Below are 15,789 nucleotides of genomic sequence, written 5' to 3'. Positions count from 1 at the left end.
TATGTATAGCCTAAATATGAAAGGCCTACAGTTTATTTAGGCTAACGTGCAATTGAAGCAAAAATATTCCCCGAGGAGTTAAAATGTTTAACGTGAGGAAACGTTAATTTTATAAATACTACTGGTGTTGACTTGTTACATAAACCTGCAGCCCAGTGAGCCCAGAAGGATAACAGGAAAAAGGACAAGCGTATGTTGTGTGAGTGTGAGTGAACAGCTGAACCTGCGGCTGGTGCGAGGGGAATGTGGTCGACGGCAGAAGGAACGCTACTTTTATGGAAAGCGGTACGCAACCTCACCCAGTCCACTGTGTGTGTGCCGTCTCTCCGCGCACGCTGACGCGTCTCTGTGACTTTCCACTTTTCTGGATTGTTCTGCTTGTGTAGACTACACCAGTTCACACACACATCAGCCAGTTATACCTACAAAGGATTCTTATGAAAATAAGGAGGACGGCATCATAAAGGGGTAAGCTTATTTCATACACGTTTAAAAGCTATAACGCAAATTTCCAATACACCTGCAAGGTCAAAGTTTATATAGGGGACATTTCATGCAGTCTATTTATTTATTTATTTTATAAAAAACATATAATTGAACCAATGGTGTTTTTATTATATTGTATAAGGGCTCTCATTCATCGGTAGGTAGGCCTATTGGGTGTACTGTAAACTATTAAAATATTAGATCACGATTTGTATTTGGTATCCTCAATAACTTTCTTGGGATAGACTACAGTTGCTATTGTGGCTATAGTGCATTGACAATTAAAAGACAATGAGCTATTAATGAAACTTTATTAAAGCCACAGTTCGTTCGTTGTATAGCCCAGCAGGCAGCACGCTGTCATGATGTCTGGTGCCAGCTGACTAGGCTACATTATAACAGCCATAAATAGAACTTCACTTGGCTATAAGGATGATAGGGCAATCCAAGCTCATGTTTAACATCATCACAATAACTGATTTATAAGACAACAATAATGATAAATGTATTGTTATCGGCTCATTTGTTTTTGCAAATATCATTTTCAATAAAATGTTGAAAATGAGTGATATTCCCCTTAAGTATAGGCCTACTGTTGTTTCTGTCAAGATAAGCATTTATTAAGTTAATAACATTATTCATCAACAAGCCCCTATATAGTTTGGCCCCTCTTGACCTTATTCTCAGGCAATTATTGGAATGTCTAGATCAGCATCACATTGCGGTTGACGGTTGTACCATGACACATTAGGAGGCCGCTAACACAGTACAGTATTGCCATCATTCTTAAATTATGTTTTATTTTATCATTACATCTTTAGTGATCAAATGACAAGCTATAGGCCATCTTAACTCAAGGTGTAAGGACAAGGGTCACTGCGGGTAATGATGACAACAACAGCTTTATGCCAAAATGCTAATTAATTACTGTCACAATTAAAACACAAATAAATCCTTCTTGGACATAGATTACTTACATAAATACTGTGTATAATAATCTAGGTCAGTGGTTCTCAAAGTGGGGTCTGGGTAGGGGACCCCCAGGGGTCCTTGGTTTGGACGCTAAAATATTATTGATAATGGGAACCAAATGGACCCTTACAGATCTGTAACTCTGAGATTGTACAAATGAAACACTCACTTTGCACACCCTAAAAGTTATGGGGGTCTGTGGATATAATTCATAACATACTGGGGGAAAACTCCTGATCTAGGTCATTAATGAAATGTATTTAAAGCATATACGTATATCTCTCAGAAGTGGTCATAGGGCTCTGTGACACTGTTATAATAACAGTTTTCTTTATAACAACATACTGTACACAATTCAATATAAGCCAACATGAGGCCATTCCACTAATCAATCATCAACACTACAGCTGTTTACTGTATTATGCCACACTGACTGAGTTGCTAAAATACATAGACATGTCTGATGTCTGAATGAAAGATGTATTTCAGGGCACTGATGAACAGCAAAACATTTTGTGGGGAATGACTAACACCTCTCATTCAATTGTCTATAGCTTTAAGTCTAGCCATTTTGTCAAGAGTCTGTGGGGGTCTGGGGCGACATGTGGTCTCTGTCCAACGTGAGCTCTGTCCAACTGAGTATCACCTATCAGAAATAGCCATGATCACATGTCCTGGACACACAAGTGGGCTAAAATTAGGACCCACAATTATGTTCCGTTTCAGTGTAGGGAAGTGGGGCACCCCTTTCTTCCCCTGAACTCTGTAGTCAATAAGGCTATATTACCGGTATTATGCTTTTAGGCTTTTTTGTTCAGACTGGCATCAGTTTCATGATAGTCATAACAGCACAAAACCAAACAAAAAACACATGGTGTTTTTTCCCCCTGATCTAAGATTAGTTCCCTATAGGTCCTAAGCCTGATTTATAGGCTACTTTTTCATATATTCTCACTGAAAATCACAGATCTACAAGCTCACAAAGTGTGGCCTCTTTACCACAGGAACCAATGTGTTTCGATTATGTCTGAATACACAAATCCGATCTGATCTCTTGCAAGTGTGGGCAGTCAGTCCTAAATATTGTAATTGAGAAACAAATTGGATTTGCCTGCAGTCTGAACAAATTATGCCTAAGTGGCAGTCACAGATACAAACCCCAACATCTGACTTTTAGCTGAAAATTAGTTACTTGAAGTATCTGGAATAGGAAGTAGATACTGTAACATCAGTGGTTCTCAAAGTGTCCTTGAGGGGGTCCCGATTCCCTAGGATAATATGTTAATATAGCATCAAAATCAATTTAACCACTTGAACCCTATATACTGTACATTGGGTATTTGAAAATAGCCGTTCTACACACACTCATTGCAACCCGTTGTGAGCTTGATCGGCTATTTAAAAAAAATCTTGCAACAGAACACAAGTCTTGCATGTCATGGTAGTTCCTTAGCTTGGCACAGTTTTCTCATTTTTTCTTTTGCTGCTTTAGGCCTACCACCAAAAGTGGTTATGGGTTCTGCCATTAAAGTTACTACCAAATCTCCTAACATGTACAGTAGGTAGGATCTAGTATATGAGAAGATAACTGGAAATTGATAAATGTCCCTTTTCTTTGCAGGTAACATTTAAAGTGGGCCTGTCTGTCAGCTTGTCACTGTGGCATAAAGATGACTGAGGTTGCACAGGTTATGGCTGATGTCACACACGACACAGACAATATCACCAATGAACTTGACAAGGACATAGATGATGATGTGGAAAACAAGGACGAAAGTGATGAGACACATAACGGCGAGGAGTGTGCTGATGAAGGTGATGAGACGCAGAACGGCGAGGAGGAGGAGTGCGCTGATGAAGGTGATGAAACGCATAACGAGGAGGATGAGCACGCCGATGATGAGACCGACACACACGGCGTGAACGGTGTGGAACACAAAGACAATGACACAGCCGATGAGAAAAATGAGGATTCACAAGCAGTAAATGGTGACTCAGCACCAACAGAGAAGACGGAAGAAACAGCACCTGATGCAAGTGAACAGAACATTTCTGATGTGGCTCTGAAGCAAGAGGTAAGGCTTTCATGAACAAATACAGTACATGTAATGTACTTTTAAAGTTCCTACTATAGATATACACAGAGTCCCATGTGTATTATTATATCTCTAGAGAGTATACGAGTGCAGGGCCTCCTGTACAAAGCAGGCAACTGCAGCCTCCATGAAGCAGCTTGGGGTTCAGTGCCTTGCTCAAGGGCAACCGTGGCAGTTTACTTTGTGGTAAAAAGAAAAGAGTCTGCCCACTACAAAATAACTTCAGATGGCCATTCTGAAGAAGACCTTGTGTTGAAATGTAAATAAACTACTGACCAAGTTATTCTACAATGGGCGGACTCTATTTTCTTAAATATCTTTGATCCGTTTATCCTGCATCAGTTATTCTATGGTGGTTGTGCAAGCCATGGTCTTTTTCTTGCAGCACGCTAATGCCACACGTCTCCGTTGTTGTTTCCTAGTGAATTTCGTGTGTCCGAGTGAGATACACAGACAAAGCGCAAATTTTGAACGAAGGCAGACAGCGATGTGTCTTTGGCCACTGATTGTGTTTTGTCCGTGCTGAGCAGGTTGGGTGGCTGCTCACCGCTCACGCTGTGTCTTTCTTTGGCCACTGACCATGTTTTGTCCGCAAGGATAGAGAGAGGTAGGTAAACTACAAGGGGAGCGAGCGTTCCATGCTCACCGCATCGGAAAGCCACACTGTGATTGACCAGTAGTCGAAGACCCACCAAGCTGGGTTGAAAGTCAATGACATTATGTATCACGGCCACAAAGCACAGGTGTGAAAGGCACTTGTGCATACGTCATGGTCTATGACTTGGCCACCATGAACTGCGCACAAAGCTGTGCTAAAATTTGCATTGTGCCTATTTGCATTTTGGCCGTGGAAATAGATGGATCTACCTGAGCCTTGACTTGGCTTTTTAATCAATTTGTTTTTGCATGATACAATTCAAAAAGGTTTACCTTCTCCACCATTTTTTTCACCTCACTGCAAAATGTTATCACATTCAATGTCCAGGCTGGAGAACAGAAACTTGCAATGGGCCTGGTCTACAAGATTCTCTACACCACTAAGATACCCAAGTATCTGTCTAAATACTTTAATGTCCACAATCACAACACCAGAGGGATGTGCAACCCAGATTCGGCTCAAACAAGGGATTAAATATATGTTTTTTTGTGGCTTTGTGGCTTTTTTGTGGCTTTTATATGTTTTTATGGAGGGATAGACAGTAGGCTGGCAGGAAATGGGGAGAGAGATGGGGGGGTGACATGCAGTAAAGGCTGTCGGGATCAGGAGTCAAACACCACAGCACACTGCCAGACTGGATTACCAGCCAAGATGCCTGGACCGCTGTGGCATGCTCTACCAACAGCCATTAAGAAATGTGAATCCCTAGACTCCTTCAAAACCACTCTCAAAGAGCACTTATGGACGGCTGCAATTCGAAACTGGCCCCTGTAAAAAAGTTAAAGTCCCCCCGGCCCGCACTGTACATGTTTTTTAGTTTCTTACACTGTATATATTATGATTTCATTTTTCATAGAAGTGTACGTCTGTAAATGTTCTGATTAATTGAAAATGGAAGACCCAGATGTAAACAAGTCCATTGAAATGTACCCATTCTACAAACTGTGAATTCAATTTTCAATCAATCAATCAATCCATCTGTCTCATTCCGATTTGACCACAGAAACTCCTCCGGTCCAGGAAGCCGGTGGCCAGGAGCTACGTGCCCAAAGACAAGGACAAAGGCGAGGTCAAGAACAAGTTTGAGGCCATGCAGAAAGCCAGGGAGGAGCGCAGCAAGAACAGGACCACTGAAGAGAATAGGAAGAGAAAGGAGCAGTTCACCATGGAGAGAGCATATCTCGTCAGGAAGCAGCAGGTCAAAGACAGATAACCTCCCCCCACTAACCACCCACTGTGACCTGCATGGCATGATGAGGCATGACCAGGTGACAACGCTTGTGGTTTGTGTGAATTCACTACATGATTACAGAACACCAACATCTATCACTGATCATTTTAAAGCTACAATCTGTACGTTTTGTGTCCGTTGACTCGACAGAGAGAAGTAATTGCAAAGATGTTCAAATTATAATAAAGATCGACGTTGTCAATAGATTGTAGCTTTAAATAATCCACTGATTATTGTAATGAATAATTATTCAAGTTACAGTAATACTCGATGAGTTTAATGGTTCGTGTTTCATAAAAGAACAAAAAAATAAATATATAACACAATTAATATGGACACTGACACTGAAAAACATGAAAGCAGGTACAACTTCATTGGTTGTAAAAGACAAACTAACTAATAACACCTTGGTGAAATACGGTGATAGTGTGATGTGAGTGGATTACCAGTGACATACAGAGAGAACAGCCTCCCAGTGTACAGCCTTACTGTATCTCTACGGGAATGGACACCTACCTATGCTGATCTCCCTTCCTTGCCAGCATGGGATGCTCCAATCAGAGGCTCATCTGTGGGTCACATGACCCAGTTATTAACAGGGATTAGGTCCCTGTTCTTGCTGGGACCAGCATGGCTCCTGAGGTGCAAAGGCAAAGCAGATGATCCTGGCTAAACCATTGCCTCACGTATACTCTCTGTCTGTCTGTCAAGCGCAGATAAAAGAACTCCTAGCCTCCAGCGATGAGGAAGAAGAGGTGAAGCCAGCCAAGGTGGAAAAATCCTACGTCCCCAAAATCACAGGTATGACATGTAAAAGAATGGGAGGAGTGGAGTCAGTGATAAAGAGGGATGTCCATTTGGCCATTTGGTTAGTGTAGGGAGTGGTTCACAGCTTACCTCTTGTGTTGTGCTCGTCGCTCCTCTATATTTGGGATTCTTCAGGAAGTGTAAAGGGGAAATTCGCAGAAATGGAGAAGCAGAGACAAGAAGCGGAGAGGAAGAAGGCTGGTGAAGAGAGGAAGAGGAGGTCTGCCCAGGATACCAAAGAAAAGGCCAAGATTCAGAAAGAAAATGATCAGAAAGCTGCTGAGGTATGTAAACATGAGGGGGGATTCCTTTGGTATGGGGCCACATGTGAAATCGCCTGGTCTAAATTATTTAGCTATAGTACCCTACTGGAGGGAATGGCTTCCAATCATCTGTAATCATTCAGGTAATCCTCAGCTGCTACCCGGATGAGTTATTCTAAGTGCCTTTTGAAAGCCAAACAGGATGGGAACAACATGGGAACTTTTACTTTCATAGCAGTTGCTTTCATAGCATCATAGAGCCTTTAGGGATAGCATAAATGTATTTTATTGTATAGAGGACTCCACATCAATAGCATAGGTTAAGACTTCATCAGTCAGCGTAGTCCTTGGGAATGTATAAATGTTATGCAATGATGCTTATTCCAGATAAGCAATTATACGCTTTTATGTAGCCTACTAGTAGCACTATTCTGGTTTTGCTCAAAGTAATCAAATTAATTAATTGACAAGACTCTGTAACAACATGTTAATCTGGCTTTTATTCAGCATTTAATTTGTACTAATGCAGTGTTTACCGAAAGTCAACAATTTAATTGATTAAACGAGCAGCAATTACGATATAGATCATGCTACTGTATAAAACATTGTCAACAATGCTAGTCCTATGCTGGTGGATTCACTACAGGTCATAAACTTAAGGTAGTTACAGTGAGCCCACAAGCTAATCATTATTTATAGTCTCCCATAATCATTTATGCCTGAAAATATGACTTCATCAATATAAGAAATGGAGTGTTACTCTAAAATTGTAACCATCTACCGGTATTTACAGTAGACCTACAATATGTGATATTACTCAATGCTTTGATTGATTGAATCCGTTATTAACAGTTTGCAACGACAGGCACAGGGCTAAAAGCCAGCACAAGCTCTGCTAAACAGATGAAACCAGAAAAGCCTTTGGCTTGTTTCCATTGGTGTCCTCATGTACTCAATTAATCAAAAAACATTTATGATAGACAAATATACACAATACTGTGGCAAAAACATATAAACAAGTGGTGAATAAAAAGAAAAAGATGCTTCCCATGTTGCCCATGATTGTACAGTTTATCGAGAGAGAGAGAGAGAGAGAGAGAGAGAGAGAGAGAGAGAATTGAGTATTTATTACATTATGGGTCTAAAAATCTCACAACAAGTGGTCCTCCTAGGGCTAATATCTCAAAATGGAGATGGTTTTGTTTTGAAAGGCACTGACTCTGTGATCTAGAAACAACTGGGCCAATCTACTTATATTGCTGCCTGGACCACAGGCACGGCCAGGTGTAGACAGCATGTGACTGGCAACTGTTTCCCACACCCCACAGTGACTAATTTAGCTTCTGTCCCCTTCCCCATTATGACTGACTTAGAACTTCCTATCTTAGCCTCACACTTGCACTCATAGACTGACGACCTGCTACAAATGGTGACCATTGGAACCAAAGAGACCCCTCCCCCTTCCTGCAACCCAATGTCCTCTTATCTTCAGTCTGAGGGTGTTTGGGGGTGTTACATTGAATGTATTTTCCCATAGTCTGTCAAGTCTGGGTGTCGACACTGACCCTAACCACAACACTCTTCCAATGTCTTTTCAACACTGCATTGATAATATTCTGGGAGCAACGGTAGCAAGCCAGACGTATTTAGAACTCACATTTTAATGGATCCACTCTGAAATTATGATTAAAGTCGCAAGCTAGGAAGGTGATTCTAGCCGATAGGAAATGTAAACAAAATGAAGCAATGAAAAACACAAATAAACAAAACTCTCTGTGTATGTATTATTTCTTAAAATACCTTCTAGGATGGAGATGATAGCATGCTGATACGGGTGGTGCCAGGGAAAGCTTCACGAGCTCCAGGAAGAATCAAGGTAAACTTTGAAGACCTGGAGAAGAGTCGTGAAGATGGCCTTAAGAAGAAGGCAGAAGAGGAGAAGAAGAGACGGTACGCTGAAATCAAGGAAGCCAAGCGGCGCTCAGTGGCCCAACAGGTGAGCCCAGAGTATCCTCCGTATTCCCATTGTTTATGGAGAAAACAAATGGGTAACAAATAATATATTGAGAATTATAAGGAGGCAGTTATTCTCCAGGGCAGGGTGGACGATTGGACGATTCCTGTTCTCTGAGCTTTAAATCCACATATTTGGTTATATACCTTCATCTCTGATACAATTTCTAAATGGCATTCTGATTCTAATAACATATTATTCATGAATCGCACCATGGTTATACAATATCATCGTCATCGTAATAGTTTTGTTTTCTTCAAATTGTGGAGCTTTTGTTGTTAAGGCATTATACAGTAGATACTGTAGAAAATGTTCTCTAGACGTTTGCACCATTGTTTTTAAGTAAAATAATGGGCTATTGGGTTGTTGTTTTACATCCGCTTTCAGGACGATGATGACGAAGAAGACGACATGAAACCCAGTGAGAGGGAGCAGGTGACTCCTGGGAAGTTGAAGCTGTCGTTTGAGGATCTGGAGAAGGAGAGACAGGAGCAGAGGAAGAAGAAGGCTGAGGAGGAAGCCAAACGCCGTCTGCGGGAGGAGAAAAAATCATTTGACGAGGCCAAGCTTGAAATGGTGATGCACCTGTGCATTTCTTTACACATCCCAATGTGATGCACTTCAGATGTGTGTTGATTCCTGCTTTCTGATTCCAAAAGTTAGGAGCAATTACAATTTACAATTGATTGCATTTAGAAGAACGGAACACTGGGACACAAGGTTTCTTCAACTATGCATGCACCTCTTCGTACTACAGTACCTCAAAGGCCCTTAAAACAAGGCTCCAGACTTCCCAAAACAAACTGGTCAGGCTGCTACTTGGCCTCACTCCCCGAACCCACCTCACTGCCCACTTTGACAGGCTGGAATGGCTTAGGGTTGATGACAGAGTACAGCATCTTGCAATGGGTCTGGTCCACAAGATTCGATACACCACCAAGAAACCCATGTACCCGTCTAAATACTTCCTTAATGTCAACAAAGTCCACACCCACGACACCAGAGAGAGTTCAACAAACCAGGTGCAACCCAGATTCGGCACAAACAAGGGACTAATTTAATTTCGCTCCTATGCCACCAAAATGTGGAACGCCCTACCAACAGTCATTAAGACATGCGAATCCCTTGACTCCTTCAAAACCGCTCTCAAAGGGCACCACGGGGCACTACGGACGGCTGCAATTCGAAACTGGTCCCTGTAAAATCTGAATCCCCCACCCTATTTGTCTCTAAATGTTATGATGAATTGAACATGGTGGACCCTAAACAAGTGTAATGCGTCACAGTTAACAGTTTTGTATTGAGTTGTGCTTGAAATGTACTGTAATTCTCCTATCTGTTAATAAGTACTTCAATCAATCAATCTCTCAATCAATTAATCAATCAAAGACACTCTTATCCAGAGCGACTTGCAGTTGCAGAGTGCAAGATTAGAGTCAATGGCATAAACCCTTGTCAACTAACGCCAGTGTAAAGTAAATAGCATGCAAAGAAAACAATGAAGTGCTATGAAGTAACTAGGATACTATGTAAACATCAACCTAGCATCTGTGTAGAGGTACTAGATGGATGCCATACTCATACTCAACTCAAATGTCAATTTGTCACCCCCTTTAACTTTTACTTTCTCTAATAACAACCTAAAACATGAACCTTGGTTGGAAAAAAAACTAAATCGTCCTTTAAGTGAACAAGTAAGTTGCCAACACACTGTGCTGCTTGTGTGTTTGATTTATTGTGCCGCCAGGTTCCCGTTCCAGTGGTTAAAAAGGTGACAATACGTGATACAAGGAATGAGGAGTGCTACGGGCCCCACCAGTGAGGCATGAGCAGTGCAGTATAACATAGGTTTTGTCTATTCTTTGTTGTTATTCCTCTCAGGCTGAAGATGGGGAGGATACTCAGGAAGGTCAGGAGGAGAAGGACGATATCCGACCTGGAAAACTACAGCTGAGCTTCGAGGAGTTGGAGAGACACAGGGTAGAAGGGGAGCGTAAGAAGGCAGAAGCTGGGTACAAGAGACGGATGGAGGAGGAGAGACGAGCCTTCGCAGAGGCCAGGAAGAGCATGGTCAATATAACGTCCACAATGAAATTGAAATTCTCTATTCAGTAATATGGAAAGATGACTCAATGTCTCCATTTAGACTCATTTAGACGTTATTCATTTATATAATACTTATGCACTATTCAGGTGATTTAATTATACAGCGATGCCATTGTCAAGAAACCTTAGATGCAAAAAAGGTTTATGCTGGCATACACTTATTATACAATCCAAAGCTTTCTACTGCTCTTCTACTCAGCTGGTGGATGAAGACGATGAGGTGTTCATGGCATTGGTGAACCTGGAGGGAAATAAACCAGGGAAGCTGTGCGCCAGCTTCGAGGAGATGGGGCGCCAAAGAAGGGAGGAGGTGCATAGGAAGGCAGAGGAGGAGGCCAAGAGGAGACTAAAGGAGGAGAACAGGCTGTTTGCAGAGGCCCGCAAGAACATGGCAAGTCTGCAGGCCGAACTGCACAGGACACATCTGCATGGATATAATACTGACATACAGTCCATTTAATCATAGCATGTTCTACTAAAGGCTCCTGTATATCCATCCATCTTAATTCTATTGCTCTTCATAGAACATCATGATGAACAAATAGCGTTCATGATGCTGCTCAATGTCTGGCATGCCGCTTTGTAGTTATCGTACTTGTCATCACGCTTAAGTTCAGACAATCATCTTTACATGCAGCATGAGACGGCATATATCAATAACATTTGGAAATGATTCCACGTAAATGCTTTCCTTGTCCAGGGGAGTTTTAGAATGCCAGGGGGTCAACATTACCTACTCAAAATTAACAAACATTAACATTTGATAAACTAAACTACCAACATTTTTATCTTTAATTTGAATTTCTAATTGGACATGAATTAATGGTATCTGTTTAAATGTACAGTAGCCTATATTATTCTGATATAAATGGCACATGCTGATCCCTTCTCCAAATTAATTCTTGAAGAGCCCCGGCCTGGATCAGGAAAGTTCTGCATATGGCGATGGAGAAGTAAGATATTCTTAATTTCAAAAGCCTTTTGCATTTACAATATGGTATCTGACGGGAAGCATTTTGTCCATATGCTGCTGTTATATTCAATGTAAGTACAAATGTAAGAACTATCCAGATTATAATATCACTGCTTTGCTGTGATTTGAATGCTGTCTTTGAAGTGTGTGCACAAAGGTGCAATATTATTTTATTTTATTTGAAACGTTGACATGGTCTTCTGGGGTTAGATTGTTATTTTAGACTTGGTATGTAGGTGATGTAACGTTGCCTTGAACTCTTCTGGCCTATAAAAGAATGCGGCCACTACACAATTTTTGCTTGCTTATGTTGCAAGTTAGTGATAGTTGTGGCTATTTTATAAATTGAAGCTAATACTGAAATCAGACAACAACCCTATAGTGAAATAGCCTAATCAGTAGTTAACTTTTTGACTAGGCCGAAGAAGTTTGAACAAGACTGTTTGGTCTGGAGCCACCTTAAGGTCTGTGATGTAAGACCTGATTCATGATTTAGTGATTCTGATGTGTAGTGTTGCTTGGCGAAACAAAACATTAAAAATATTTTTAATTTTTGTTGCCACTGAAGCATAAATAAAGCTTAATTCAGTCAGTTCACCCCCTTACACAGTTGTCCATCTTTGCACATGTGCCACAACAGGCACCAGATCAGGAAGAAGCCGGTATGGTCAAAAGTGAGTCTCAGGAAGCATTAAATCCAAGAAAACTGGAAATTAACTTTGAAGAGCTGCTGAAGCATAAGGAGGAAGCCGAGAGGAAACGCAAGGCGGATGAGCGCAAAAGGAAGATGGAGCAGGAGAAGCAGGAGTTTGAACAGCTTAGACAAGAGATGGAAGAGGTCAGTCTGAAAGATATGGTAGTGAATGTATGTGTATCAATATTTTGTGCTTATGTTTACTCCCAACTATCAGGTGATAGCTGGTGACACTATGGGCTGTATCTGTGTCTTAAGTAGGTCTTATTCCCTAACTTGAGTAAACTAAAGACCTGGAGGCGTGATCAATGCTCTTTGTCTATTCTGAGTGGCCAAAGAGCATTCTCCAGGTCTTTAGTTTACTCAAGTTAGGGAATAAGACCTGGTACTTAAGACACGCAATATATATATAATATATATACAGCCCTATGTGTATCAGAGGAGAGACACATGGTCATCTGTTCTATACACTCCAGGCCAACTGGGGCTTAGAATTAGCATAGAATAGATCATCATAGATCATTGTTCAAGGAAATTGTGCAGCCACTAAAGTACACAGGACATTCAGCACAGAAGTGTTCTTTCTTTCTTTAAGGATGTGGTGAATGAGTCCTCTGATACAGTGAGCAAAGAATACGAAGAACTGACCAAGCTCAAGAGAACCGGTTCCATCCAGGCCAAGAATCTCAAGTCCAAGTTTGAGAAGATCAAGCAGCTGACCGATGAGGACATTCAGAAAAAGATTGACGAGGAACGAGCAAGGAGGAAGGCCGTTGATATCGAGATCAAAGAGAGAGAAGCAGGGAGATTCCAAGAGGTAAGAGCGCCAACTCCACTGAAACATGAGAATATGAGTGAGTTATTTTAGTGTTGCATATTGAAAAGATTGTTTTTTTCCACCCGTTTAGGAGGATGACGAAGAGAAAACAAGTCCAACGAAGCCTGAGGAGACACCGTTCAAACAGAAGGTGGACATGCGTGCACGGTTTGAACAAATGGCCAAAGCCAGGGAGGAGCTAGAGAAGAAGAAAGTGGAGGATCAGAAGCTGCAGAGGATGCAGTTTGAGCAGCAAGAGATTGACGCCGCTCTCCAAAAGGTAAATCTCCCTGAGCATTTTGGCTTTTGTTAAAGGACAATTTGGGTGTTATTGCATGTATATGAATAATGTACAACTACTTTAGATGTTGTAATAATAATTACCCAATTCCAGTATTAAAACTTTCAGGTGATAAACCACCTTCAAATGATCTGTTATTCTGCCTGATAGTTCTGTTCAGCTGCATTGAAAATCAACAGTAGCATAACGTGTACAAAAAGTTGAATTCACTGTGTTGGATTATCTATTTCAAGCAAACCTCCGAAGTCTCTGCTAGTTGTTTATTCTGCGCTGAGATGCGCAGTCGCCCACTGCTGTTTTTAGCTGGTTACAGAGATTTGAGTGACTTAAGTGAAAAAGCTTGGTGGACACACAGCCTATTGGCATATAGGTTTTTCCTTGATCTTAGTTAGTTTGTGTGTGTGTGACTGATGTTTGTTATTGTGTTATTTCTATTTATTTATTTTAATTCAGAATAATGAGGATGAAGAAGAAGAGGGAAGCATTATCAACGGCTCTGCAGGCCTTGATGACGAGGAAGATCACGGCAGGTCGGGGGCCCCGTGGTTTAAAAAGCCACTCAAGAATCAGTCGGTGGTGGACTCAGAGCCTGTCCGGTTCACTGTCAAGATCACCGGGGAGCCCAAGCCAGAGGTGACCTGGTGGTTTGAGGGCGAGATGCTTCAGGACTGTGAGGACTATCAATACATAGAGAGAGGAGAGACTTACTGCCTCTACCTACCAGAGACCTTCCCAGAGGACGAGGGAGAGTATATGTGCAAGGCCGTCAACAGCAGAGGGACAGCGGCCAGTACCTGTATTCTCACAATAGAAAGTAAGAGCACCTTGGTGTGATTGCATGCCTGCATGATACACTAGCCTGGTTTCTGAACTCTCTATCAGAAGTGGAATCGCATGCTCCTCTTCCTCATGGACTTGGACTGAGAGGCATCTGTGAGTAACCTCTATTGTTTCTTTCTTGCAGCTGACGACTACTGATGCCCTCTCCCACCTCGTTCTGGAAACTTTCCCTGTTGTCTCTGACTCCTTTTGTAAAATTTTGTCCCTTGCCGTATGGCCAAACAATAGAGGGAAAAATTATGCTTGGCATTCCTAAGGGAGGGAAACACAACACAAAACATATGCAAGATGTTGTTTACATATTGCATTGCTTATCTGTAAAGCTGCACTCCCTGCTAGAGTAGGAAGAAACTTGTGCCAAAACACATTATTATTATTATCATTATCATTATCATTATCATTATCATTATCATTATCATTATCATTATCATTATTATTATTATTATTAGTGTTGTTCCTTTCCTGCTATAGCTGCACAACATTTCAGAACTATCCTTGTTTTATGATGCTAGGTCCTCATGACACCTGTGATACTAACGGTTCTTCAACACTAAACACAAAATGTATACGGTACAAAAATCCACTGAAATCTGCTCCTGTTCTAACAAGCTTTACTCATAACCATCACATATTCAACAAGTAATATTCCTGCAAGTAATATTTGCCATACTCTTTGGCACTGTGATATTTTCCTGTTGTCATTTTCATATTGTTATTGTGACAACAACATGATGCTGGCTATCATCATGACATTTGTCTGCAAGTTACAGAATTTCTCTCATGGCAAATGTCATAACTTGTGAAATTCCATCTAACACACACTGTCAACATAAAGTTCAGAAACTTTAAACTCTCATGTTTCAATGTGTATTGTCATGAACACTTAGCTGATTTTTCATGTCCCCCAACCTTATTTTTCCTTTTAATTTTGAGTTTAAAAAAAGCTCTTGATTCTATTATATGTATTAGAGAGACTGTATGTTATTTTATGGTTTGATAATAGGAAGTTGTTAGACTAGCTTGAATAGGCTATTGTGATATGTTAAATAAGTAAATAAAAACCTTTTAATAAAACATACAAAAACTCTGCGAATGTCTTTACTGCGTCTAGTAAATCTAATAGCAACATATTTGGATTCTCACTCATATCGACAATACATGTGTTTCTACTGTTTGTTCTATGTAGGCCTATTGTATGATTGATTGAATACTAATAGTACAGTGGTACGATCATATCATCAATCAATTATAAATTATTCATTCATTCATTTAATACATAAAATAAACATTCATTCATATGTATTCATTTATTTGATTTCTTCTTGGTATGGACCGTAGGGTGTAGGCTACTAGGTGGTGATGTTTCATGTGGTGACTGGTGAGCATGGTGAGTGCCCAGCTTTGGAGTGCAGCCATTATACGGAAGAAAGAGAATGTATGCACTATGCAGAAGTGGCAAAGCACTAGAACACTCCAGAGTCTCATGAGCCAGTCTCAAGAGCCAGTTAACCAAGGACTGTAAAAGCAGACT

General features: G+C 40.9%; 1 protein-coding gene across 4 annotated transcripts; it reads left to right on the top strand.

The window, feature by feature from the left end:
• Positions 1–225: 225 nt before the first annotated feature.
• Positions 226–15,347, top strand: nexn (nexilin (F actin binding protein); the record flags this gene model as incomplete). 4 transcript variants are annotated; one of them, XM_080770866.1, is made up of 15 exons in its annotated part: positions 226–468; positions 3,080–3,234; positions 3,274–3,533; positions 5,216–5,410; positions 6,160–6,244; positions 6,386–6,534; positions 8,321–8,509; positions 8,915–9,103; positions 10,409–10,597; positions 10,833–11,024; positions 11,542–11,586; positions 12,247–12,444; positions 12,896–13,117; positions 13,209–13,397; positions 13,872–14,252. In XM_080770866.1, the coding sequence occupies exons 2-15, from the start codon at positions 3,129–3,131 to the stop codon at positions 14,250–14,252; spliced, it is 2,589 nt and encodes an 862-aa protein (XP_080626992.1). In that variant the 5' UTR covers positions 226–468; positions 3,080–3,128. The 4 variants fall into 4 exon arrangements, with proteins under 4 accessions (XP_080626992.1, XP_080626990.1, XP_080626991.1 ...); XM_080770865.1 differs by adding an exon at positions 14,383–15,347 and having other exon boundaries at positions 227–468; positions 3,080–3,533; positions 13,872–14,232; XM_080770864.1 differs by having other exon boundaries at positions 3,080–3,533.
• Positions 15,348–15,789: the final 442 nt, after the last annotated feature.

Source organism: Protomyctophum bolini (assembly GCF_963924005.1).
Source record: "Protomyctophum bolini genome assembly, chromosome: 8".
NCBI lineage: Eukaryota > Metazoa > Chordata > Actinopteri > Myctophiformes > Myctophidae > Protomyctophum > Protomyctophum bolini.
Note: the sequence above shows the minus strand (reverse complement) of the source record. Positions and strands in the feature narration are given on the sequence as shown.